This window comes from Alosa pseudoharengus, unplaced genomic scaffold (genome assembly GCF_046254945.1).
Source record: "Alosa pseudoharengus isolate Yale_2024_CS ecotype anadromous, Long Island Sound unplaced genomic scaffold, YU_APseudo_1.1 YU_APseudo_1.1_scf_7, whole genome shotgun sequence".
Classification (NCBI taxonomy): domain Eukaryota; kingdom Metazoa; phylum Chordata; class Actinopteri; order Clupeiformes; family Clupeidae; genus Alosa; species Alosa pseudoharengus.
Window position 1 is genome coordinate 17,858,626 of NW_027468859.1, and position 24,800 is coordinate 17,883,425.

At 41.3% G+C, this 24,800-nt stretch overlaps 1 protein-coding gene and 2 long non-coding RNA genes across 7 annotated transcripts in view; 1 reads left to right on the plus strand and 2 right to left on the minus strand.

The window, feature by feature from the left end:
* The first annotated feature begins 27 nt into the window (after window positions 1–27).
* On the plus strand, window positions 28–23,127 carry LOC143109960 (uncharacterized). 2 transcript variants are annotated; one of them, XR_012984019.1, is made up of 6 exons: window positions 28–177; window positions 18,852–18,919; window positions 19,736–19,797; window positions 19,894–20,188; window positions 20,611–20,943; window positions 21,209–23,127. It is a non-coding gene; the product is annotated as an uncharacterized LOC143109960 (long non-coding RNA). The 2 variants fall into 2 exon arrangements; XR_012984018.1 differs by lacking the exon at window positions 18,852–18,919 and having other exon boundaries at window positions 31–177.
* On the minus strand, window positions 1,423–2,928 carry LOC143109627 (uncharacterized). Of its 3 annotated transcripts, XR_012983919.1 has the most exons (7): window positions 2,911–2,928; window positions 2,762–2,818; window positions 2,480–2,677; window positions 2,285–2,389; window positions 2,120–2,194; window positions 1,840–2,042; window positions 1,423–1,684 (listed from the first exon to the last, which is right to left on the minus strand). It is a non-coding gene; the product is annotated as an uncharacterized LOC143109627 (long non-coding RNA). The 3 variants fall into 3 exon arrangements; XR_012983920.1 differs by lacking the exon at window positions 2,911–2,928 and having other exon boundaries at window positions 2,120–2,191; window positions 2,762–2,844; XR_012983918.1 differs by lacking the exon at window positions 2,911–2,928 and having other exon boundaries at window positions 2,762–2,844.
* A 645-nt stretch (window positions 23,128–23,772) lies between the features above and the next one.
* cad (carbamoyl-phosphate synthetase 2, aspartate transcarbamylase, and dihydroorotase) overlaps window positions 23,773–24,800 on the minus strand; it is a 29,218-nt gene continuing 28,190 nt past the window's right edge. For both annotated transcript variants that reach the window (XM_076273401.1, XM_076273400.1), the window contains 2 exons: window positions 24,556–24,650; window positions 23,773–24,403 (listed from right to left, as the gene is read on the minus strand). In XM_076273401.1, the coding sequence (XP_076129516.1) occupies window positions 24,304–24,403; window positions 24,556–24,650 (195 nt within the window). In that variant the 3' untranslated portion in view covers window positions 23,773–24,303. The remainder of the gene's footprint in view (window positions 24,404–24,555; window positions 24,651–24,800) is intronic.

Genomic DNA, 24,800 nt, shown 5'->3' on the forward strand with positions numbered 1-24,800 from the left:
GCAAAGATTGTTAAGGCGGAACAATCTTACTTTGAGGCAGAGACCGTGTTATGGGCGTGATCAAAGGTTTGATGCGGAAATACATAACCAAATCTTTAATTCAATGTTTGCCCACCGCCAGAAAGCGGACCAAGCCGGTTAAAACCTGGTTAAAACAGAGACACCGAATTCAGACAGGTAAGAGAGAATTAGACATTGACATTTAATGTCACGTGTGGTTTCGACCGAAATAAAATGTTATCGAGTGTTTTAACATGCATGCCGTTATACCGAAGCATTAATAATTGCTTTGACAAATATGAGTTTATTCATCATATGTGTGTTTTCATTTTGTGCAACCAGTTAACCCAGCTAACAATTTATGGTTTCCAAAACGTTCTGGGAACCATAGTTTTTGGTTTCGGAAACGTTAGTTTTTGGTTCCCAAACGTTACCCTAAGGTTAGTTTTTGAGCAAGTTTTGGTTCCCATGGAAAGTTTGCTGAACGTTCCGGAAACGTTAGTTCTTGGTTATATAAAACGTTCCCTGAACGTTCCCCTAACGTTATCTAAAGGTTGCAAACTTTAGAGAACCTTCCCCTAACGTTCCCTAACTGTTCCCATAATGCTCCCTAACATTTAGGGAACGTTCCCTTCCCTAAATATTGCAACCTTTAGGGAACCCTCCCCTAACATTGCAACCTTTGCATACCAATTACTTTAAACAGCACGAGCAGGAATGCATTATTATATTAGCAGGAAAGAATGAACAGGCAAAATCGATGGAACTTATAGCTTTAATATAAAATTATCAAAAGACAAAAAAAAAACAATATAAAAGCCCTCACTGTATATATATATATATATATATATATATATATATATATATATATAAATTAGACTTAGTGTTAGCTAAGTATATTAACATAAGGCATTTGACTTTGGTAGGTGCTACATTCAACAAATAGACACACTGTACAATAGACAACAATATACATTGTGGCAGATACCAACACAATATACAAAGACATAATACCAATACAAGTACACATGGAGTGGAAAGTAATAGTGCAAATGTAGAGTGCAAGACGTATATTGGAATGATAAAGTAAGTAATGTGAGGTGTGGTCAAAGTGGGGATGACTCCACTTATCCACAGAGTGATAACAGTGCGAAAGAAGCTGCTCCTGTGTGTGGTTGTTTTTGTGTGTAAAAAATACAATTGCTGTAATACAAAAAAATACTATAGCTTTGATAGACAATATAGCTTTAATTAAAGAAAAATACAAAAGGTTTAATACAACAACAAAAAAATACATTAAAAAAAATAGAGCTCCATGCGCTAATTTCAATTTACCGTCTGTGTGGGGCAAACTTCAGTGCTAGCCCAATCAGGTCCTCCGCCCCTGCAGCATTTAGCGCAGGGAAGGTTTTCTGTGCCGCAGCTATAGTAGAAATCAACAAATGAGAAAAGTTAAGTCAAATTAAAACTTCTTATCAGCCAAGTTAAGCATAATACTGATGTGAACAATAAAATAACACCTGCCTGTTAAAACCCTGCAGAGGGTTAGGTCCTGAAAGGATTTCTTGGCCTTCCTGCCCCGCAGGCTGTACTCCTTTAGAACGTTGTTGGTTGCCACCCACCGTAGCATACGACGGATGGCAGCACCTGGAGTCAACCCTCCAAGGGACGCCAAGAAAAGTAGCTGTAAAACATAGAAATACAAATTATATAGAACAACATATAGAAAGTGGAGAGCTTATACAATCTCATATTGTAAGTCAGTTCAGTTATAATGATTTGAATTAATGCAATTACATAGTGTTTATCTTAAGGGCAGGACTATGGCCATTTAATTACCATTTTGTTCCTCCTCTCCTGGTTACCAAGACTCTGGTCCAAGTCTTGCAGCTCGGTGACTGTCGAGCAGGGGGACAGCAAAAGGTCTTCAACCGGAGCAGAGGGAAGTGACTGTGAGCCCCTTAAGAGGCTGAGCACCTCCTCGATCTTGCCCTCAATCAAGTCGATTCACTGTGCCATGCGGACCATGGATGTCCTCACAGCTATGGAAAAGTTGATAGTGTTAGTTGTTATACATTATAAAATTACATACGTAAACAAATTAAGCGAGTCTTCTTACCTCTCATTTCCATCTCGATGGCTGAGTCACCTCCCTCTGTGCGAGGAGTCACCTCCCTCTGTGCGACGTGTTCTGCTATTTACAACCAAAAAAGTTAATTTACACTCAAATCCCTTGTCATGAAATTGCATTTAATTTGAAATGGAAAATTCAAAGCCGCTGTACCTTCAACTGGCACCCAAGGTGAAGAAGGGCGAGTCAAAGTTGACCCATCCAGCACTGGGCGACCGACTGGGCGAGGAGTCACCTCCCTCTGTGTGACGAGTTCTGCTATTTACAACCAAAAAAGTTAAGTTACACTCAAATCCCTTGTCATGAAATTGCATTTAATTGGAAATGGAAAATTCAAAGCTGCTGTACCTTCAACTGGCACCCAAGTCCTGGAGGGAGGGCATTTTGTTCCTCCTCTCCTGCAGCTCAGTGACTGTCGAGCAGGTCGACAGCAATATGTCATCGACTGGAGCAGAGGGAGGTGACTGGGAGCTCCTTAAGAGCATGAGCAGCTCATCCATCTCCTCCTCCATTCGCTGTGCCATGCGGTAATGGTTGTCCTTATTGCTATGGAAAATGGATGGTGTTAGTTTTAGTTGTTAAATACATTATATACCTGCATATGTGAACAAATTAAGTGAGTGTTCTTACCTCTTATTTCCGTCTCCATGGCCAAGCCACCTCCCTCTGTGTGATGAGTCACTTGTGCTGTTTACAACAACAAAAAAAGTTACTTACTCTCAAGTTCCTTGTCATGAAATTGTATTTACTTGGAAATGGAAAATTCAAAGACACTGTACCTTCAACTGGGTCCCAAGATGAAGTGGCAGGCGTTATAATAGACCCATCCAGCTCTGGGCAATGAGCTGGTTGCCTGTGTGGTGTTGACTCATCTAAAAAGAAAGTAAATATGAATATTGGTCAGTTAATTTATGGTAGGTTTCTTGCACATGACATTTGCAAAAGATAAACCTATGCTGTTACATTAAACAATCGCTAAAAAGAAAAACTCACATGCAGGTGGTGGAGGCAGTGACATCTGCTGACCTAATAAAAGGCAGGAAGAGACAAATACATCAGAACAGTAACATGATATGCACTAGGTTAATAAACATGAATGTCAGTAGTTCCATGGTAGGAAATATGACTCAACTGGTTTTCTTAAATAGTACATGTATAAATGTTAACTTACAGACAGGGCTTCCAGGCACACGCACCATCCTGGAATGCTTTCTTGCTTGCGGAACGGATTCATCTGAAATAAAAGACCATACAATCTGCACTGATTGCAAAAAGAATATTTGAATTGTGCAAATAATGTAGTCTGTATTTAAAAGGTCTTACCATCACGTGACCATGCACTGCCTTTTCTGGACGCTCGCATCTTCTTCCGCCTCAATGCTAGAAGTGTCCATCAGCCGCTGACATTTTTCCATAGCTTTGGTGTATGAATCTACGTTAAGAGAACAACGTTTTTGTGAGCCAGTAGTAGAGCAAAGCAGTATTTCCATATAGAGAAAACTATTATTGATAGTATTGCAGCAATCAGTCATCTGTACACAACCAGATTTTCTTGACTGGATATTTGGCCCAGCTTTTGACTTGATTTTTGTATTGTAGCCCAGAGAATTTCTAATGGGGAGACACAGCATCCATAGAAATGCATGGGCTTAGTTTGTAAAGCCAGTATGGCAGCTGTGTATAGCCTACTAGACACATTCCGCCCCTTCCTGTATGCTTCCCAACAGACCTCTGAAGTTTGCCTACAAAAAGGAACCAAAACTGCCATCTTTGCCTATAAGGAGATCAGGGTGTTAATTTAACCTAACTACCTATGACAAGTTACATTGCAAGTTAGGTCTGGGGTAGCAAAAATCTAAGTTGCTGTCTTAACGTAGGCCTGTTGAAGATCACAGTTAGCCTACCACTCGAAGGCAGAGGACAAACGTGTGTTGAGCAAAATGTCTGCATTTCAGACTTCTTCGTCCCCGGGAGAGTGCAATAATTCTCTCCCCATGTTATTTTCCCATAGCAAAAATTGCAAGATAGGCTACCGGATCTCAGCTTTTTGAAGGCAAAATTCAGAGGTCTATTCACTTGAATCGTCTATCCGATCAACTGTGTTACAAAATGGCCGCCGACAGTGTAGCCTATACATTATCAGAGCCCTTCTAAGGATTATTAGACATTCTCTGACATTATCTATAGCCATCTCTATGGCTCTAGTGTAGCCTACATATGCAGGACTGTTCAGTAGGTTATACCAACTTAAAAAGCATCACCATCTCAGTATACCCACTTAAAATAGACTAGGATACATTTGGGGTTGATCACAGTATAGCCTACCCACTACAGCTAACTAGCCTACATCACAGTAGCCTAGATCCAGCTACATACAGTAGGCCTATATCCACTAGCCTACACCACTGCTGCCGAGTGACTTGCCTAAAAGGACTGACTGTACACTAAAACTAAATAAAAGAAACGGTAGCCTAGTGCTATTATTTGTAACATCAACGTGAGCAGGTTAACACGATGACACAAAACATACAATGCTGCAAAACATAACACGTTGAGAACAGCTCAAACAAAGACGAACGAGCAATGTGCTGTGGTAAATTACAAACTTGGCAGAATCGGAATATAACAAAGCCCTACAAGTGAAAGGACTTAAGATTAAACCTCAAACTCTTGCATTACAACCGCTAGGCCTACATCATGAAACTGTAACATATTTCACTTACTTTCGTGAGATCGAATTCAAGACGAGTGTAATCCATTCCAAGACTTCTTCCAGCGGCGTTCAAGAATCACGGAATTCAAACAGAGCCTGTTTACGGAAGTCAAGACAAGACTTCAATCGATCACCTGAAAGCAGAGGCGCTGTCTTCCCCCTACTGGCGTGGGGGTAGGCCTACGTGTAAGGGAGAGCCTGTCTGATTGAACTGAAGTGAATTGTGAAATGAAAGAAGTGAATTTTCTTAGTTGTGAAAAGTGTTCTATTGATAGATTTTTGTTTAAAGTTCACCTAATACGTAAAAAAAGCACAAAAGTATATATTTTTTATTTAGTAAAATTGATATTAGCCTAAAATAAATATTATCTTGATATGATGTTTACCTTACTTAGATTTTATAAGACCAATCATTTGAGTGGATCTAAATCAAGTGACTGCAAACATTTTGTATCTTACTTCAAAAACTGAAATGGAGCTTGTGTTAGTATCGACTATAGCTGTTATTGTCTCCAGTTTCTAAAGCTGATAGAGGCGCAATCAATCACACAATGCCAACACATTTAACACGGCATGGAATTGGAATGAATAGAGACGCATTACCATTGACGTCATTGCCACCTAATCAGAAGCCTCGAATGCAAATAATGTAAAATGTGTGAATGTAAAATGGTAATGGTAGGCTACAGGAACAGAAACATGTTCTGAATGTATTCTAGTGATAGCAGAAAACTATTATAAAAATATTTTATATTTTATTTACCGAAGTATTATTGTTTGTTTAATCCAACGTGAAACTGCAATCGGTTCTGAATGCAGACCAGGCGTCTTCCCCCTACTGGCGTGGGGGTGCACTCAGAACAACCAAAAACAACCAATAACAACTAAACGGGAACGTTGTGTGAAGGTACTGTGCAACCACAGGAGAACGTTTTGGTTGGTTGGTTCCCTTAACGTTTAGGAACGTTAAGAAACCCTTAGGTAACGTTCCCTAACCGTTAGTTTTTGGTTTGGTTCGAACTACCCTTTAGGGAACCATACACTAACGTTCCCGAACGTTCCCTTAACGTTTTGTGTTAGTGGGGAAGTCGGCGTGTTTTTCGTAAGTGCCGTTAGCAGTAGCAGCTAGCCATTTTATTGAGTAGAACCCAAAGTTAATGTTACGTTATCATTCCTGTGAGTTCCTTGAAAATCTTAGATATGTCGCTTCGAGCAAATGGACCTCTGAAGTTCGCCTACAAAAAGCTGCCATCTTTGAGATCTGGTATCTGGCGATTTTTCCTATGGGAAAAAATAACGTGGGGATTTGGAACTATCATACCTTTTAAACTCTTTCTAAAATCTGAAATGGAGATGTTTTCCTAAGTACACCTTTGTCCGCTGTCTTCGAGTAGATACTGAGATTTCCGGTACGTGAATGCGGCACACTTTGACTTTAGATACCCAAGAGCTAACTTGCGAATAACTTAATGGCAAGTTGCGTCCTCATTTGTTGCATCGCAAGTTCGCTCTGGGGTAGAAAAAAATCAAAGTGTGCCGCGTTCACGTATCCACTCGAAGGCAGAGGACAAAAGTGTGTACAGCAAAACGTTTGCATTTACGATTTCGTTATCCCCGCGAGAGTTTAACTTTTACTGTCTATGAGTTTAACAGGTGTGATAATTCTAAGAGTTATTTTCCAGATACCGGATCTCCTTATATGGGCACAGCATCGCGATTTTTTATTTATTTTTTAAACCGCAACTGTTTATTTAAGTTTGCTTCGTGAAATTTGAGCGTGTGGACTTCAATCACATGCCATTCATATCTTCAGTCCCTCTGTTTCAAGTCAACATAAGTTAATATATATATATATTAGTCAAATGCAATTAAATGAAAATAACAGTTGTTTTTGTGAAAAGCTTTTGGCGGAATGATGTAATTGTGAATATTAAGGTAGGATACTGCAGTTACATAAATGGGCATATAACCCTCACATTTTGCATGGTATATCCTGACACATAGGGGAATCTGGCAAAAAAGATTCTGGGGATTGCTGCCTTTTTGCTGTCAAATATCACCCTCAACACACCCCAAAAGACCAAAAATGTCTGTCTGCCTGACATTGTCATCAAAAGTGATAATTTTCAAGCATTTTATTGTACATATCACAGCTGTTATAACCAAAGTTCTCCACTGTACCTCAAATCGGAGAAAACTGATTTTTTGTCTAGAGGGGAGCCCTGTGGTCAGAAGGCAGCCTGGACATATGTTGGAGTAAGTGTTAAGCTTGGGCTGGAGAGAGTGATGAGGGTGGTTGTCTGCATGCTGCCTAGAGCCTAGGAGAGGTCTACGGGGCAGCCCTGTGGTCAGATTGCAGCCTAGGCCTCACAAAGCCTCAGGGGTTAAGCAAGGGGTCAGATGGCAGCCCAGGCCTTGGGAAGACCTCGGGCCTATGCTGGAGTTGTGGGCAGCCTCGGTGAGAGGCTTGGTGCTTGTGTGAGCGTCTGCCGTAGGCCTCGAGAAACCTCAGTGGTCAAGCCAGGGGTCTGATGGCAGCCCATGCCTCTCGCAAGGCCTCCGGCCTATGCAGGCGTGGTGGGCAGGCTCAGTGAGAGGCCTGGTGCTTGTGTGAGTGTCTGCTGTCTGCCGTAAGCCTCGAGAATCCTCAGTGGACCTGGCTCCCAGCCTAATTGTCCACCTTACAAATACTCAACGTCGTTCGTTATGGGTGGTGAGGCAGAGGATGATGATGACAGTGTGTCCACAAGACTGACAGGCCTTAAAAAAGAAAATGAAATGTTCAACATAATAAGTTATTCTTTCCCATATCTGATTGAGGCATGCTAAATAAAAGTGGCTATAGGTGTTCAAATTCATTTTCAAAGAAACTTCTAATACAAAATGTTTTACTTTTCATGTAGACTTTTATTGTGTAAAGTTTTATTGTGGTAGGAGTAAAAGAAAAAATTAAGCCTATATTTTTGGGTAGCCTATATTCGATTACTATATAGCTCATTTGCATATTCAAATTCATTTTCAAAGAAATACAAAAAAAATTACTTTTCATGGATACTTTTTCATTATACAGACCTTTTAGTATGTTGTTCTGGATACCTCATACAAATTATCTAAGCTGCAAAAAATTATTTTACAATTAGTCCGTCGTAAAAGGCTACTTTGCTTGGACTATAGTGCGGTTATAGCCCATAGTGCTGCAAAGCGAATGCAGAAGTGCCGTTCACCCTGTTAATGAACCACTGAAACAATTTTGGAAACATTGTTTTAAGGTACAAAAAACTCTTTGGTGTTGCTAAATAATTGTTCCTAGCACAATTTTGTCTTGTGGGTCTAATGGACATTTTTACTTGTAAACGGTTGGTCAGGTCATCGATATGTCCAGGGTTTTATTTTTTTATCAGACATAGGTGGCAACCCTATGCTGCACACGTTTTGCTTTTTTTTTGCCGTGGAAAACAGCTGTGATCGAACAAGCAATCATGCTGGTTAACAGGTTTCTCTGCAGAGCTCCCCCTACAGCTTCAGAGTATATATTTGACACTCCTCATCAGTTTGCAGTTTCCTCTTTCCTGTTCCTCCGACAACGGTTTACTCACTTTCTGCTTCTTTTCACTGGCTCTGCCATGACGAATGTCTGAGAAACTCCGTCGCACAGTTTTGCCAAGTATTTTAAATGGAAAGTAGCTAAAGCCAGCTTCAAAATCACTAGTGTGCCCCCCACCACCCACACACACACACACAAAAAAAACGGTGATGGCCCTTTAATTCCCCTTTACACCTGTTTGCTTTTCTCCTTTAGGCAACTTTAAGAGCCTAATTTAAATATTTTATTTAATACTTGTATATTCAAGGTGCACTATGAGTTCCTTCATGGTTTCAGCGCAATTTAATTTTGTCCATATTGATGTGGGACATGTTATGGTATAAATCACCATGGCGATTTATTCTGTGGAGCTAGCTTGCTCCAGACCAGGCTAAATTCCAGCAAGTTTAATCTCATCCCTTATCTCAGTCAGCAGTCATCACAAACGGAAACCAATAGTTATTCCACTGCCCACTACACATTGTTATCACATATAGGCCGGGAGCCACGTATACCCCTCAGGATGTTTTTTGCTATGTTTTTTTCACTATAATTTCCTGTTAGCCTATACCCTGGGCCATAACGAGTTCATAGGGACAACTCCCAACTCGGCCCCGTTTGGTCTCAGGGCCCAAAAAAACATCTTTTAAGGAAAATCTGCAGGCGAAATAATATAGCTGTAAATATTAAGGTACTGCAACTGCAAAAATGGTCCTAGAACCCTGTAAATTTACATGGATCACCCTGTCACATAGGGGAACCAACCTGAAAAATGTTTCAGGGCTTGGTGCTTTTCTTCTGTCAAATATCATCTTTAACCTACCCAAAAAGCCCAAAAAATGCTTGTCCGCCTGACAAATTGTCCACAAATTTGATCATTTTCAACTCTGTTATGATATGCATTAGTCCCTCAAATGTAAATAGAAAACTACCCAAGTTCATGAGCTTCAATTTAAGTCCAAGGTGACCTTTCTAGCTAGAGTACAACAGCTGCTATGTCCAAAGCTATTCACTGTAGCCTATCCGAAAATACTAGCCTCCTGGTTGGCATTCAGACACTTTCAGGCATTACCATTTCATATGGGATTATGAACATCAATTTCACATAAACCATATTTTTAAAGTGTTTGACCTTGACTTGAAAATGGCTATGAATGAAAGTATGAAGTGAATAGCATCAAAAATAACTAATGTTACCACCTATTGGTGGACTGTGAACAGGATGCAACACATGGTACTATCACACAAAAGGAATGTATCAAATGAGAAATGTATGTAAGGAATGGTTTGTATTGTACAGCAGTAGTGTAGAATGTGAATAAGAACTTTCAATCATCATTTAATAATCATCATTATCATCATCATCATCATCTTCCTCATCTTCATCCACATTTGTATGGATTTCATCAGTCATGTCATGTTCATCCGTGTCCTCCTCTGCCAAGACATCAATGAGAGCTTTTGGGATTACATCACCCTCAAACCATAGTGGTTCAAGCTTCCCAGTATCTGTGTTTATGTGAAACCCATGGTCAAGTGGACTTGGGATCTCTGGGTAATGCTCATGGGCCCTCTTCCAGATGCACACTTGAAAGTTCGTACGTTTGATGTGCTGTTTGAGGACCCTCTTGCATGGTGGGAAAGTTGATAGGTCAATTGAGAGACCCTGACGAACCTGAAGGTTTGACCCACACATCTTCTTTATTTTAATTTCTCTTGCTTCATCAACGCTTTTCACTCTGCGACTAAATCCATACAGGCGGCAGGTGAACTCCTCAACACCATTGAGGAGCTGTTCATCAAGATCCCATGAGTTTCCTACTTCTGCAAAGACTTGAATGAATTTTGATGTTTGATTCAGTATCTTCATTGGTCGCACCTTTCCTTTGCCTTTGAATGCTGACGTGCAGTCAGCACCAGTGAAGGCATGTAGGGCCAGAAGAGCTGCAATGTGCTCCTGCGAATAATCTTCAGCCAGCAGGCTGATGTCAATTAGTCTATCTCCCATGTCAAAGATGATGTTGACAGTTGATGACTTGGCATAATACAGGAGAATGAAGAAAATGTCTGAGTCTTTTGCTCTGACTCTAACTGTCCTGTTGTGAGGCATTTTAGTCTGGATGTAGTGCATGTAAATAATCACCCTAACATCTGTTTCTTCATGTTTTGAGCAGATCTCCGGGAGAAGTTCCTTCGACACAACTCCAGCATTACATTCTACCCTGTAGGCTTGACCAGCCTCTATGAAAATGACAGGCCTTCGGAGGACATTTTCCATCATATCTTGGGAGCTCCAGTGATCCAGTAGTAAATGAATGAGTGCCTTCTTGTTTTCATCGTTTGTGAGAAAGGCCTTCCAATCAGCGGGGCGATGAACATTCAGCCCATTCACAATAAAACGTTCACCACAGCCTCTGTGATCTCTCTCAGCAGATTTTGGTGAATGAAGACGGTTCACGTAAGTGTCTGTGCTGAATATTGTTTCAACTGATTATGCCAAGTCATCAACTGTCAACATCATCTTTGACATGGGAGATAGACTAATTGACATCAACCTGCTGGCTGAAGATTATTCGCAGGAGCACATTGCAGCTTTTCTGGTCCTACATGCCTTCACTGGTGCTGACTGCACGTCAGCATTCAAAGGCAAAGGAAAGGTGCGACCAATGAAGATACTGAATCAAACATCAAAATTCATTCAAGTCTTTGCAGAAGTAGGAAACTCATGGGATCTTGATGAACAGCTCCTCAATGGTGTTGAGGAGTTCACCTGCCGCCTGTATGGATTTAGTTGCAGAGTGAAAAGCGTTGATGAAGCAAGAGAAATTAAAATAAAGAAGATGTGTGGGTCAAACCTTCAGGTTCGTCAGGGTCTCTCAATTGACCTATCAACTTTCCCACCATGCAAGAGGGTCCTCAAACAGTACATCAAACGTACGAACTTTCAAGTGTGCATCTGGAAGAGGGCCCATGAGCATTACCCAGAGATCCCAAGTCTACTTGACCATGGGTTTCACATAAACACAGATACTGGGAAGCTTGAACCACTATGGTTTGAGGGGGATGTAATCCCAAAAGCTGTCATTGATGTCTTGGCAGAGGAGGACACGGATGAACATGACATGACTGATGAAATCCATACAAATGTGGATGAAGATGAGGAAGAGGATGATGATGATGATAAGTAAGGGATATAGTATAGAACGCCGGTCATTATTGGGAAAATGAGTCCCGACAGGGCGAACCGGACCCCGACGCGCAGCGGAGGGGTCTTTTCCCGCCCTGAAGGGACTTATTTTCCCAATAATGACCGGCGTTCTATACTTTATCCCACTTATTACACGGCTACTTGCCAAAACTAAATAATAAACTCCCCACAATATGAATTTAGCCTACATAGCCTAGCCTATGTGTTACCGTTCATCGTGGCATTTGCTGAAATAGTTCGCAACAACAAGCTGAACTTGAATCAAACATTCTTTAGAACACAGCTGATCAACCTTTCACTTTTGAGTGAAGTTCCAGAAGTTCCTTGCGTAGGGATATGAAATACCTGAATTAGAAGCACAAACTCCGTTGCCATTGACAGCGGTCATTATTTTTTTTCAGAGGTCATTTCCCAAGAAATAATGACCGCTAGAACTTTGGGAAATCCCATTCTAGTCAATGGAGCGTTATACTTGCCTTGTGAAGAGCCGTGTAATAATGATGATTATTAAATGATGATTGAAAGTTCTTATTCACATTCTACACTACTGCTGTACAATACAAACCATTCCTTACATACATTTCTCATTTGATACATTCCTTTTGTGTGATAGTACCATGTGTTGCATCCTGTTCACAGTCCACCAATAGGTGGTAATTCACTTCATACTTTCCTTCATAGCCATTTTCAAGTCAAGGTCAAACACTTTAAAAATATGGTTTATGTGAAATTGATGTTCATAATCCCATATGAAATGGTAATGCCTGAAAGTGTTTAAATGCCGACCAGGAGGCTAGTATTTTCAGATAGGCTACAGTGAATAGCTTTGGACATAGCAGCTGTTGTACTCTAGCTAGAAAGGTCACCTTGGACTTAAATTTAAGCTCATGAACTTGGGTAGTTTTCTATTTACATTTGAGGGACTAATGCATATCATAACAGAGTTGAAAATGATCAAATTTGAGGACAATTTGTCAGGCGGACAAGCATTCTTTGGGCTTTTTGGGTATGTTAAAGATGATATTTGACAGAAGAAAAGCACCAAGCCCTGAAACATTTTTCAGGTTGGTTCCCCTATGTGACAGGGTGATCCATGTAAATTTACCTTAATATTTACAGCTATATAATTTCGCCTGCAGATTTTCCTTAAAAGATGTTTTTTTGGGCCCTGAGACCAAACGGGGCCGAGTTGGGAGTTGTCCCTATCAACTCGTTATGGCCCAGGGTATAGGCTAACAGGAAATCATAGTGAAAAAAACATAGCAGAAAACATCCTGAGGGGTATACGCGGCTCCCGGCCTAATATAACTAGACCCACTGTCATTATTTAAACGTTTGTGATCATTAATTAACTTTTACATATCGCCATTCCTGACCTGTCATGCGACAATGTGATGTCACGGGAGTGCCTAGCCATTTTGCGCGTGGTGGTCGCGGCATTAGTTGCAATATTCTCCTAAACAGAGGTGTTGCTGTTTATTGCTGTTGTGAAAAGGCTATCGCTACCTACTTCACACTGTAGAAGAAGCAATGAAGCAGCTCTAGTTATGTCTAGTAGTTGCCATGGTGAATCAGTGAATCTGTGATCGGTGGCGGGGTCTATTTGAGGGAGCCGTGAGCGCGCACTTATCAAGGATAGGTTTCACCTGGTTTGATGAATCCGTGTCTGCTCATCCTGGCTTGCTCGTTGTGCAACCAATTAAGCCTGTACGCTCTTGTTTTGGATTCATTGAGCGCAGCTCAGTAACTTATCCCGGATGTCTTCTTCTTCTGCTTTTGTGCAACAGGCCTCTAGGCTTGAAACTCAAAGACAGATGGTGTACTGACACTTTAAAGACAACAACAGTGATGTAAAGAAGTCCATGATGTTACCACTGTAAGTCAGATTAAAAAAAAAGACTTTTCCCTGCCAAAAAAAAAAAGAATTTCCATGACTTATTATATAATGGATGGTACAATGTACCGATCAATAATTCCAGAGCAGCCACATACCGTTTAAGAATCTTTATTTTATTTTAGACCAGGAGATAAATAATGGGCATTGAATAAACAGTTGGTGCACCACCATGCTTTACTGTCTTCACAGTGTACTGTGGCTTGAATTCAGTGCATGGGGGCCGCAGACAATTTGTCCAACGACCCATATGCACCGAATTCAAGCCACAGTACACTGAAGACAGTAAAGCATGGTGGTGCACAATTCATGTTATGGGAATGTTTCTCATACTGTGGTGTTGGACCTAATTATCGCACACCAGAGATCATGGATCAGTTCCATGCCTCAGCTATTGTTTGATTTATGTATCATGGAAATTTAAGTCAAATCATTTTTATTTATAAAGCACATTTAACATGTACTTAGTACAATCCAAAGCGCTCCACACACAAGACATTGACACATAAAGACAAACAATGCTGGACGGAGCGGCGTAGTCGCCAGCGTACCCGTGACATCAAGACATAAACAAACAATTTACAAAATAACAAAAGACACAAGACAGGTGCCGGACAGAGCGGCGTAATCGCCAGCGTACCTGTGACATCACACCAAGACATAGGCTACACAAATAAACAGAGAGACAAATTAGTACGGTGTCTTGTGTAATTCCGCTGGATTTTCTTGTAAAAATTGATTTTTTTGCATATTTTGCTAGTATAGAGTCTAAGGAACAAGATTTTTTTTGTCTTCAAATTTTCACGATCCATTTTCACACTTAGATGACATCATCATTTATATAATGCATAATTAAGACTGGGACTACTATCACTTGGGGGTCAAATGTGAGAAAACACTGGCAAAGAGGGTATTCTGCCTAATTTTTGGGTGCTGATTCTGAATATCATATTTACTTAGCTGATTTTTTAGTTTTAAACCTGCTAATTAGCATTTGCGGCCTAAAACTGGCCTCCATAGGCAACATAGAATGGGTGAATAGGGTAAAAAATGTAACTCTTTGATATTCTTATGAAACTTTACTAGTTGATTATTTATGTAGAGACAATATTTTTTTGCATTACAAGTTTTCTGAAAATATATGTTTATGCATGTAATTTAACAATATATCATTAATTATGCGCTAATTTGCATACATTTCAATTACAGACATCTGAATATTGGATAGTTAACATTGAATGAAGTGACGTTCAGGTTTGCCTTCAGAACTTTTTCTGGATTCAGAGCCTGAAAAGAATGGCTTGTTCAGTCCTAGGTTATGCTGATTTCAGTCGTCCCTTTATCTTAGAGACGGATGCATGGATTGGAGGCAGTTCTGTCACAGGAGAAGGATGGGTTACAGCGACCAATAGCCTTTGCTAGCCGGGGCTTGCGGCCAAGTGAGAGGAACATGTCAAATTATAGTGCCATGAAACTCAAACTCCTTGCAGTCAAGTGGGCAATCACAGAAAAAAATGGCAAGTATCTCCTGGGCAACACGTTCACCATGTACACTGACAACAATCCCCTCCAATACCTGCAGTCAGCGAAACTGGGCACTCTGGATTATTGCTGGGTTTCTCAGCTTGCCCTCTTTATTTCATCAAATATCATCCTGGGACAGCTAATTGCAATGGCGATACCCTTTCTAGGTTTCCCAGAAGCCCCACTAACACTTTGCGATCTGTGTCACACGGCCTGGACGTTCCCCTGCCGCTTGCCATAGCCAACATGCAAGCCTCGAGTGCACCTATCCAAGACTCTTGGATGACAGAATCTTGTATGGTGGACACCATCCCTGGTCGAACCAAAAGAGACCTGAAAGTCCTACAAGGGACTGATCCCTGTATTTCCAGATACCTGTGGTTTTGGTGACCGGGACGACCACATACCCGTTAAGACAAGTGGAGTGAACCAAGGGAAGTCCGCAGTTGATAAAGCAGTGGTCCCAGATACAGGAAGTGGGTGGGACCTTGTACCGAGCGATCTAGGCTCCTCCTTCTAGGGATCCAGTGCTGCAGCTTTTACTGCCAAAGGTGTTGCGAGTCGAAGTGCTCACTAGCCTACACAACAACCACGGCCATCTGGGGGTGGACAGGACCACAGATTTGATATGACAGAGGTGCTACTGGCCCCAGATGTGGCATGAGGTGCAAAAGTGGTGTTCTGAGTGTGAGCACTGTGCTTGCTAAAGCAAGACAACCCATTTCTTGGGAAATATGTTAGCCACTAAGCCTTTGTAGATAATCTCCATTGACTTTACTCTCTTGGATTGAGCATAGGACAAGAGAATGTTCTGGTTATCACAAATGTTTTCTCAAAGCTTACCCAGGCCTTTCCCACCCCTGATCAGAGAGCTTCCACCGTATCTAAGATTCTAACTGAGAGATGGTTCTATGTGTATGGCGTGCCAAGGAGAATCCACTCTGATCAGGGGCGCAGCTTTGAGGGGGAGCTGTTGAAGCACCTGTGTGACACCTACATCATAACAAAGACTAGAACCGCCACTTATCCTCCAGAGGGGAATGGTCAATGTGAACGTTTCAACAGGACACTTCATGACTTGGTCAGGACCTTACCCCCTGAAAAGAAGTGTAAATGGCCCCAGTTGCTCCCTCAGCTCGTTTCGACCCACCAGGGTCATCATTAGGCCTGATAAAGACCCTGGTGGGTCGAAATGTTGCGTTATGTTTTTAGCTCAATAAATGTAGTTCTTCTGGGAGATTGCAGTGTGTGGTCCTGACACTGCACCCATATTACCACCTGGCACTCTAGTCTTTCAAGTGGGCAGTGGTAGTGTAGTGGTTAAGGAGCTAGGCTAGCGTGCAGTAGCCTGAAAGTTGTCTGTTCAATTCCCAGCTTTCACTGTTGTGCCCTTGAGCAAGGCACTTAACCCCAAGTTGCTCCGGGGACAATGTGATCCCTTGTAATATAGCTGACATACAGTATGTAAGTGACTTTGGTCAAGTAGTGTCTGCTAAATATAATGTACATGTAAACTCTTTTGCAAGAACCATTTTCACGGTCGCCACAAAATCCAGGATACATGGGTGTCTACCAAGTATTAAATTGTGGAGTGTCTTGATGGAATTGGCACACACTATAAGATCAGGCTGTATGGGGAAAAGGGCCCCCTTAAGACGTTCCACTCATAATACTGCCGGACCGCATTCAATCCCCTTCCACCTCCCACAGTTTGTTTCACATGAGTATTTAGCAGAAGTAAATATTCTCCCCGTCCCCTTCAGGCCTTGGCAGATAGGTATGCTACAAGGATGGTGAACTTTAAAGCCAGGTGTGTACTGTATGCAGAAAGGCTGACCTGCAGCGCTGGCGCACACGCCCACCCGTGGGTGGTGATCATATACGTAGCTTCCTCTCTGGGAGAACACAGCCGGTCATTTGATATTTTTGCCGCATGGGTGTTTGTGGTTGTTGTTGTTGGAAGAACATGGCTTTATTCTTAATTCTAAGACTTCATTGCTTCTCTCAAACGCCCGGCCTGTTGGCTGTGGATAACCCGTTGCTTTTAAAGAGAGCAAATGCACATGGTTTAGTGTCTGAGCAATGTTTTCCCTTGAGTTATTTGTTTTTTGTATTAGTTCAGGCTGTGAGAGGGCCATCCGTGGTTTGTCTGTTTGTTTGTACCTTATATTCTTTTGTTTCTTAATTTTGCCTACTGTTACTCAACTACCCATGCCTATGACCCCTAGTGGTGTACTGTGTTGCCTATTTGTACTATTATAGATTATTTCTAAGACAAATTTCTCTTAAGGTAGACAATAGAATGACATGGCAGGTCAAGGAAAGCATCAAGAAAAGCAAAGATTAAGAAATCGTTTTTTGACATGGGCAACAAGGGTGGAGGTGTTTTTACACTTTTCAGACACTCAAAGTTTGAAAACTATGGATATTGTTTTAGAACCAACAACCTTTCTACATTATCTGGGGGTTTTGTGTGCAAAAAGTGGAATTAATTGTCAAAAAATTAGAAGAAAATTTGAAAATCACTTTTCGGACTAGATATAATCGCTTATTTTAAAACATACAGGAAAAAACACTAAAGATGGATTGTGAAAATTTGAAGACAAAAAAAATCTTGTTCCTTAGACTATATTAGCAAAATATGCAAAAAAATCAATTTTTACATGAAAATCCAGCGGGACCCTATTTTCCAAACACAGCGTACTGTACTAAATAGACAGTGACAGTATAGCAAGCCTGTCTTTACAAAGACAGTAGGCTTACAGAACAAAACCAGACATAAAACAAATGGACTCAGCGCTCATGCAGACAAAGATAAAGACACACAAAAAACACTCAATAAGACCACAGGCAGGTGATAGTACTTCGCCAGCAGTTTAGTCCACAAGTCCCCCTTCGGCCCGGTGAGCAGATCAGCCAGCAGATTCTTCTCTCCGGCATGGTGATTAAAAAGTCGCTTGCATGATGTTCCCGTACGTTAGAGCTTAGATCGGGCCCAAAAAATCAAGCCCGACCCTACCCGAGCCCGTGCACATTGTGCCCGAGCCCGACCCGGCCCGACACGTTAACTGTAATTATGAGCCCGAGCCCGATTTAAACCCGACATTTTTTAAATACGTGGGCCATTATAACTGACGTTCTCAACTAATTCCGAGCTGAGCTACAGAAATCCGTTTAGAGGACATTGAGAGGACAAAAGAGGACATTGAAGGCTGGCTATCATTATTTCTGCCATGGCAAGCCTGCTTCATGTTCATCTTAAAGTATTTTTGCTGTCATAGGTGAACATCGTGCGCACTTAATGCACGCAACAAAGCATACCTGACAAATGCATACCTGACTTTTCTCCAAACTTCCTCGAAGTTATTTCTCCTGTTTTCATTTTTTTCCTTTACATCTTCAAGCTTCACGTTGCACTTAAGCTACACAATACAGCACAGCAGGCCCAGTGTGATGTGTGCGAGTGGAGAAGCTGCGCATGACACTTGTTGCGCAGATGACATTACAATTGACGTTTTGTAACTCTGAGACTAACTTATTTAACTTTGTATACACGTGTTACTTAGGCCTACTTTGATAAATATAAAATATTTCTGAGTCTGACTATGGCATAGCTTTAGCTCCCCACCCAAGTAGGCTAATGATTAGAAAGAAAGAAAAAAGCAAGCTTGACCAAGGACCCGGCCCGGCCCGGCCCGGCCCGAGGATAGTGGCTGGAAATATCGGCGGGTCGGGTCAGGTCGGGTCAAGTTCGGGCTCGGGCAGAGAATCTAAACTCTACCGTACGTTGCTCCACAGTCCAGTGGCGAAACGTAGGCCTGCAGCTAGATGGCAGAGGTGTGAAAGTTGGCAGGCGGTGGCAGACGGTGAGTTGAGTTCAAGTCACAACGATGTAAACGATGTAAAAGTTCATACCAGCAGCTTCTCAAGGTGAAATCCTGACACAGTTTGTGCGTTGACGTCTGTTGATGGTTGACGTTAGTGGATAGCTAGTTAGTTAGCTAGCATCACTACGTCGACATCCAGACGTCAGATGACATTTCAGCTCAACTAACACTCAAAATCTCAGTCAGGTCCCACAGATGTTATCTCTCACCAGACACCGAGAAGAAATTCATGGAGTAGCCTCTCCCTGCGACCTGTAGAAAGCTATGGTTGGATATCCAATCATATCCAAGTTGGCCATCTTGTGATGTCGAGCATCAGTTTAGGTCTGTTATTATAGGTCTAGGCCTCTACATATTCATTGTATCACCAGGTGTCTGCTTTTGGCAAGTAGTACTCCAGTGTTTCCCATACATTGACTTATTTGTGGCGGTCCACCACAATATCATTTCCATGTTGTACTATTTAAATTGGATGGAATTCTTTCATTGTAGAGCTATGTGCAACTTTGCACAGCCTCTCCTGTCTCTCTGTCTCTCAGTCTCTCAACGAACCTACAGTACATGCATGTTTAAAGAAAACATTAACAATCCTGCAAGGCATAGAAGATGACTGGCAAAATGTTGCTTAAATCTGGTTAGCATCATACTCCTGCTGCATTCATTTGTTAAAAACTTTTATCTAATTCATGTTAATTCTGCAACCCTACCACCACAAATGGAATTCAATTATGTGAGAAACACCGAGTCCTCATATCCTTTTCTGACTTTTATCAATTATCTGAATCAATGTCTTAGGTTTGCAAGAACCATGAAAGGAAATGCAGTGTTTATGCTCGTATACGTCTTCACCTTGTGGAGTAAGTTGATATTGATAAAAAATAATGATAATTTTGTAATTATTCACCTAACTAGATGACTAACTAAAATACAATTTCTTGCCTCTTCTCCCATAGTGTGCCTGCCTGTAATTGGTGTGAGAAAAAGCGGCATAGTACATGAGACCATTACCCTCCCCTGCAATCTGTTCTGCAATGACACATTGATTGGATACTGGCCCGGTGATCAGGTGTGAGAGAGGAGATTGCCAAACAGGAAAGGGGTTTGAAAACAGAGTCAGGGTTTCAAATGAAAGCTTTCATGGCAACCGTACTCTTGGTCTCATCATCGGTTCACTAAACTTCAATGATCAGGGTCACTATGAAGGCAAATGTGGTGACCAATATTGTGATTATACACTTCAGGTTTTGGGTGAGTATTTCCTGCATGCACAGTTCTTTGGACAGACTAGTGTGTGTGTACTAACTTATATTGATAAAGCCAACAAATGTCACCAGTGATTATCCAGCTCTATCGAAATGAGTCTAGATAAATATTGAACAGGTCCTGTATATCTTGTCAGCTTGTGTGAAAGTAATTCAATTTGTTACAATTACAAAGTCAAAATAATTCTACCAAATAGGACATGTGCTAGTACTATTTGAGAAGACTTTACTACTTGAGTAAATTTGATTGTTGAGGTTTTAAGATGTTTGGCATATTTTGTAAAATGCTGATCTGATTGTTGCATTCAACATCCATGATGTATAATCTATTTAATCAATTTGTATTTACATTTATCTGAAAATCTTAACAATACTCATGCTGGTGTATGTTTTCCCTCTGACTCTCAGTACCTGTTGATGTGAACGTATCCACTGGAAACAATGCCACCCTACCTTGCTATGCAGCCATGAAAAAAAACAAAGACCACAAAACGGCCTATATTTTGTGGGAGAGGAATGGGGAGATGGTACTGTTGCTTAAGAATGGAACGTTCACTTATGGCCGCATGCTGGAGAACAGAGTGTCAGTTTCTGAGAATGGCTACAAGAATGGTGACCTCTCCCTTCACATCGTCGATGCCCTTCCATCTGATCAAGGAGTATACGTATGCCAGTATTCGGACACAGGAAAAACCGATGATTTCAAAGGGGGTCCAAATTCAGTAAGGCTCAATGTACAAGGTAAGTTTATTATTTTGCCAGTCATTTTTTATTACAATTGCTATTCTTGGTTGTCGTAGGGTTCATAACACCAACTCTACAATGTCTGTACCTTTGACGTTATGCCTCATTTTTGTAACTCAAGTCATCACAATGTTTTTTGCTGTTATGATATATTGAATTATAAGTTATAATAAACATATAATATTGTAATGGAATGTTATGTATTATAAAGGTGTCTTCTGATATTAATTCCCGAATTGTCATTGTTTTCATTCTCTTGCAGGAGAGACAAAGTCTTGGTTCTGTGTAGTTCTTAGTTCCTTGGTAACCTTGGCCAGTACACTGATTGTACAAGCTATCGTTTACTGCCTGTGCAAAGGCATCCCAAGTTATTTTAGATGTCCAGAGGTTCCCAGAATGTCTGTGCCTGTACAAAATGACGACAGAAGCTCCACTCCTCTGAGGGATTTAAAGGATGTCTCCTCAGTCTGTCCCAATTTTGAGTAAGACATGTAAGAAGCTGAACTTTGCCCTTCTCACTATTGTTACGGCGGTAACTATTGTGATTGGCGGAAAGTGGAGTTCCTGCTTGGGGCTCATTGAACAGCCCTTCAAAGGCTCAAGTGCCTTTCTGCTGCCAGCATCCATGTCAGAGCTGTGGATGGCTGTGTGTATCGTCTTATGTTGTCCTGAACTGTTGTCTTGCTGTGTAATCTGGACCTGCTCATTTTAAAGTTACTAAGGTGGTAGTGTGCCGGGTCCAGCAATTACTCCCAGTGGTGCGAGTGGCTACCAGTGGCGTAACGTAGCTGTGCTGGGCCCCGGTGCAAGTATTTTCATTTGGCCCCCCCTCCAACACCACCCCCACCCCCTGCGACACAAACACACACACACACCCGCACACAAAATTGAATGAAATGATTCGCCAACATGATCAGAATGGACAGTGGCTACCTGACTAATCATCGTGCTACTATCTCTGAATTCCCCCAACTTCCGAAACCGAAACACAGATAACGTATAGCCATAGAACAATTAAATAGCCATCAAGAAAAGCATCAAGGAAAACACAGCAACAGCAACGCGGTGGCGCCTACACAATATATGATCACACAATTGCTTATTTTAGCCTAACAGTGTGTCGCTGCGGTCAGATAGCCTTCCACAAACAGGTCACAGAAAGAGTACCTCACATATGCCTACTCCATAAAAAAGCAACCTGTAAGTCACCCATTAGAAGTTCAATCTATGGGCCAGCTAAGTCATTGATGATATACTGTATCGTTGAAACCCAACTGCCTGACTCTGTTGTTCTCTATGGCGAGTATGGCCAATCCACTCAATTGTTCAAGTCCCATGCTAGCCTACTCCTTAGGTAGGACTTAACGTCAGCATTGCTAGCATCAACGCCAGCAGCAACATTCAAGGTGTTTGAATAGTTTTTAAATTTCAATCATTTGGATTTAGTCTCCTCCAGTTCTCGTCTTTCTTTTCTCCTCTGTGTACCACTTGTATGTTTACTAATTGCATTGCTGATTAGTATAACTAAGCTACAACACATCCAGAAGTAGCTTCACAACATAATGTAATCCCGAATGACAGGAAGTAAGAAATGTGTAAACACATTTCCCCATTCCCAGCAGGCCTTGATCATTTGTAAAAATTGACGATGAATAAAGAAATTTAATAAGTTGCAGGTTTTTACTTCTAACTCATATTGTAGCTTATGTTGTAACATCTGAAAGTAAACACAATGCAAAATTACATATACAAATAGGGTCACCATGACTTAACAGTTATAGGGCACGAGAGTGGTATAAATAGCTGTCAATCCCTCAAAATTATGAATTGTGAGAAAAATATTGACATCCGAGAGTTGCCGACGTAATTTCATCTTTCAACGATGTTGCATGTTGGGCCCGAATACTGACGAGAGGGGGCCCCCATCCGTGCCTGCACCGCTGCACCATTGGTAGTTACGCCACTGGTGGCTACGTTGTAGCAAATACTGGCCAGTAGCCAGGGTGTGCCGGGTTCGGCACAATTACTCCCATTGGGGAGGTTATGTGTTTTATGTTTGTTATTTTTTAATAGGGGTAGCCTACTTCATACTTTAGTTTTATTAATATCCGGTGTTTCACCACTTTTACTGTTTGAACTCTTATTTTGATTTATCAATAAATCATTTCATTATTTTTCTTCCTTTACTTGTTTGTGTTCACTTTTTCTCTAAAAAACTAGTTATGGACCCTTATGCCCCTACAGTAGGCATTTTAACATTCAGACGTTCACACACGCTATTATAACTACTGTAGGACACTTACTGGATCTGCTCCGTGCTACTTGAATTCCATAAACCAGCTCTACATCCCCAATCGCCCACTGTGGTCCTCTGATGAGCGTCTGCTGTGATGTCCAGCCATTAACGCCAGGAGGTCAAATTCAAGACTTTTCTTTGGTGATTCCTTATTGGTTGCCTAGTGTTCTGCATGCGTCTGGTAAATTCTGCTAAAATGTAAAGTGGTTACTTGTTTTGATGGTCTGGTATTTTTTTAATTAATAGTATTTTTTTTTTTTTTTTTATTGCTAGTGCTTGGCATTGCATCCCTGCAAAGTCTTTTCCACTATCAAGCTCACATCCCAACTTGATGGCTGGCTGCCTCGGTCACTCACAAATCAAAATATGCATTTACAACTGAATAGCATAGCCTCTGGGGACAGCAGTATGTAAAACTATATTATATAATCACAACTGCAGTTGTGATACATACCGCTATATATACCCCGTGATCCTGTAATGGAAGCAACACTTGCTTGAATTAGAAAGAACAGATTTCATACAATGAACCCAGTGAAGTGTTTTTATTTACCTAAAAATACATAACATTCTTCCCAGGACAGTACCAAAAAGTCTTGCAAAGTTTTCAGTTTAATACTGCACGAATGAAATATGCAAGGTCCCTTTTAACCACAAAAAAGACCATTACACGAAAAAACATGGGTAAATTTATAGACAAGATTCTAAAATCTCCTTCCCTAACAGACAAGTAGTGTTGAGAGAAAATGCCTCAAGAGGTTAGTTGGATTCAACAATACAATAAGCAGTTCATTTTAACAAAACAGTCCATCACAGCCATTATAAAAGAATCAACAGCAGGAATGACTTATCTACAGACCTCAAAAGTTTAAAAACCCTAGTCAGTGATGATGGACCAGAATACCATTTCCTTTACTACAACTTCCCTTGTGAGTGTTCCCTTGTGACCGATTGCATACTACTGTAGTAAAGATTTGGTGCATAAAGAGGGGCAGTTGAATATTCATACAGGAGAGGGTGCATTGTACACAATGCATTCATGTTGCTGTGTGTGTGTGGGTTCATCTTCCCACTACAGTTGCCAGCAGAGCCATGCGGATGTACATGCCGTTTTCAGCCTGGCGGAAGTAGGCAGCTCTGGGGTCCGAGTCCACCTCAGGGCTACACACACACACACACACACACACACACACACACACACACACACACACACACACACACAATGCATTAGATGCAACTACAGTAATTGTGTTTTTACCTGCATGTCAAACATGCAAGATAATTGCAAAACTGCAAAAGGTATAAACGGGTACCTGATCTCATTGACTCTGGGCAACGGGTGCATGACCACCATCTTCCTCTTGGCTCCAGTCATGATGTGGGGTGTCAGGATGAACTGGCCAAAGCACTGGACAACACACCAACATACATAGAGTTACGAGTTACAAGGTCTGCCAGTAAACCCCAACAGAGTAGCAAAGAGTGCAGACAGAGTAAAGGGCTGTTCACACCAGGAACTATAACGATAAAAACGTCCACACTGACCAACGACAAGGAA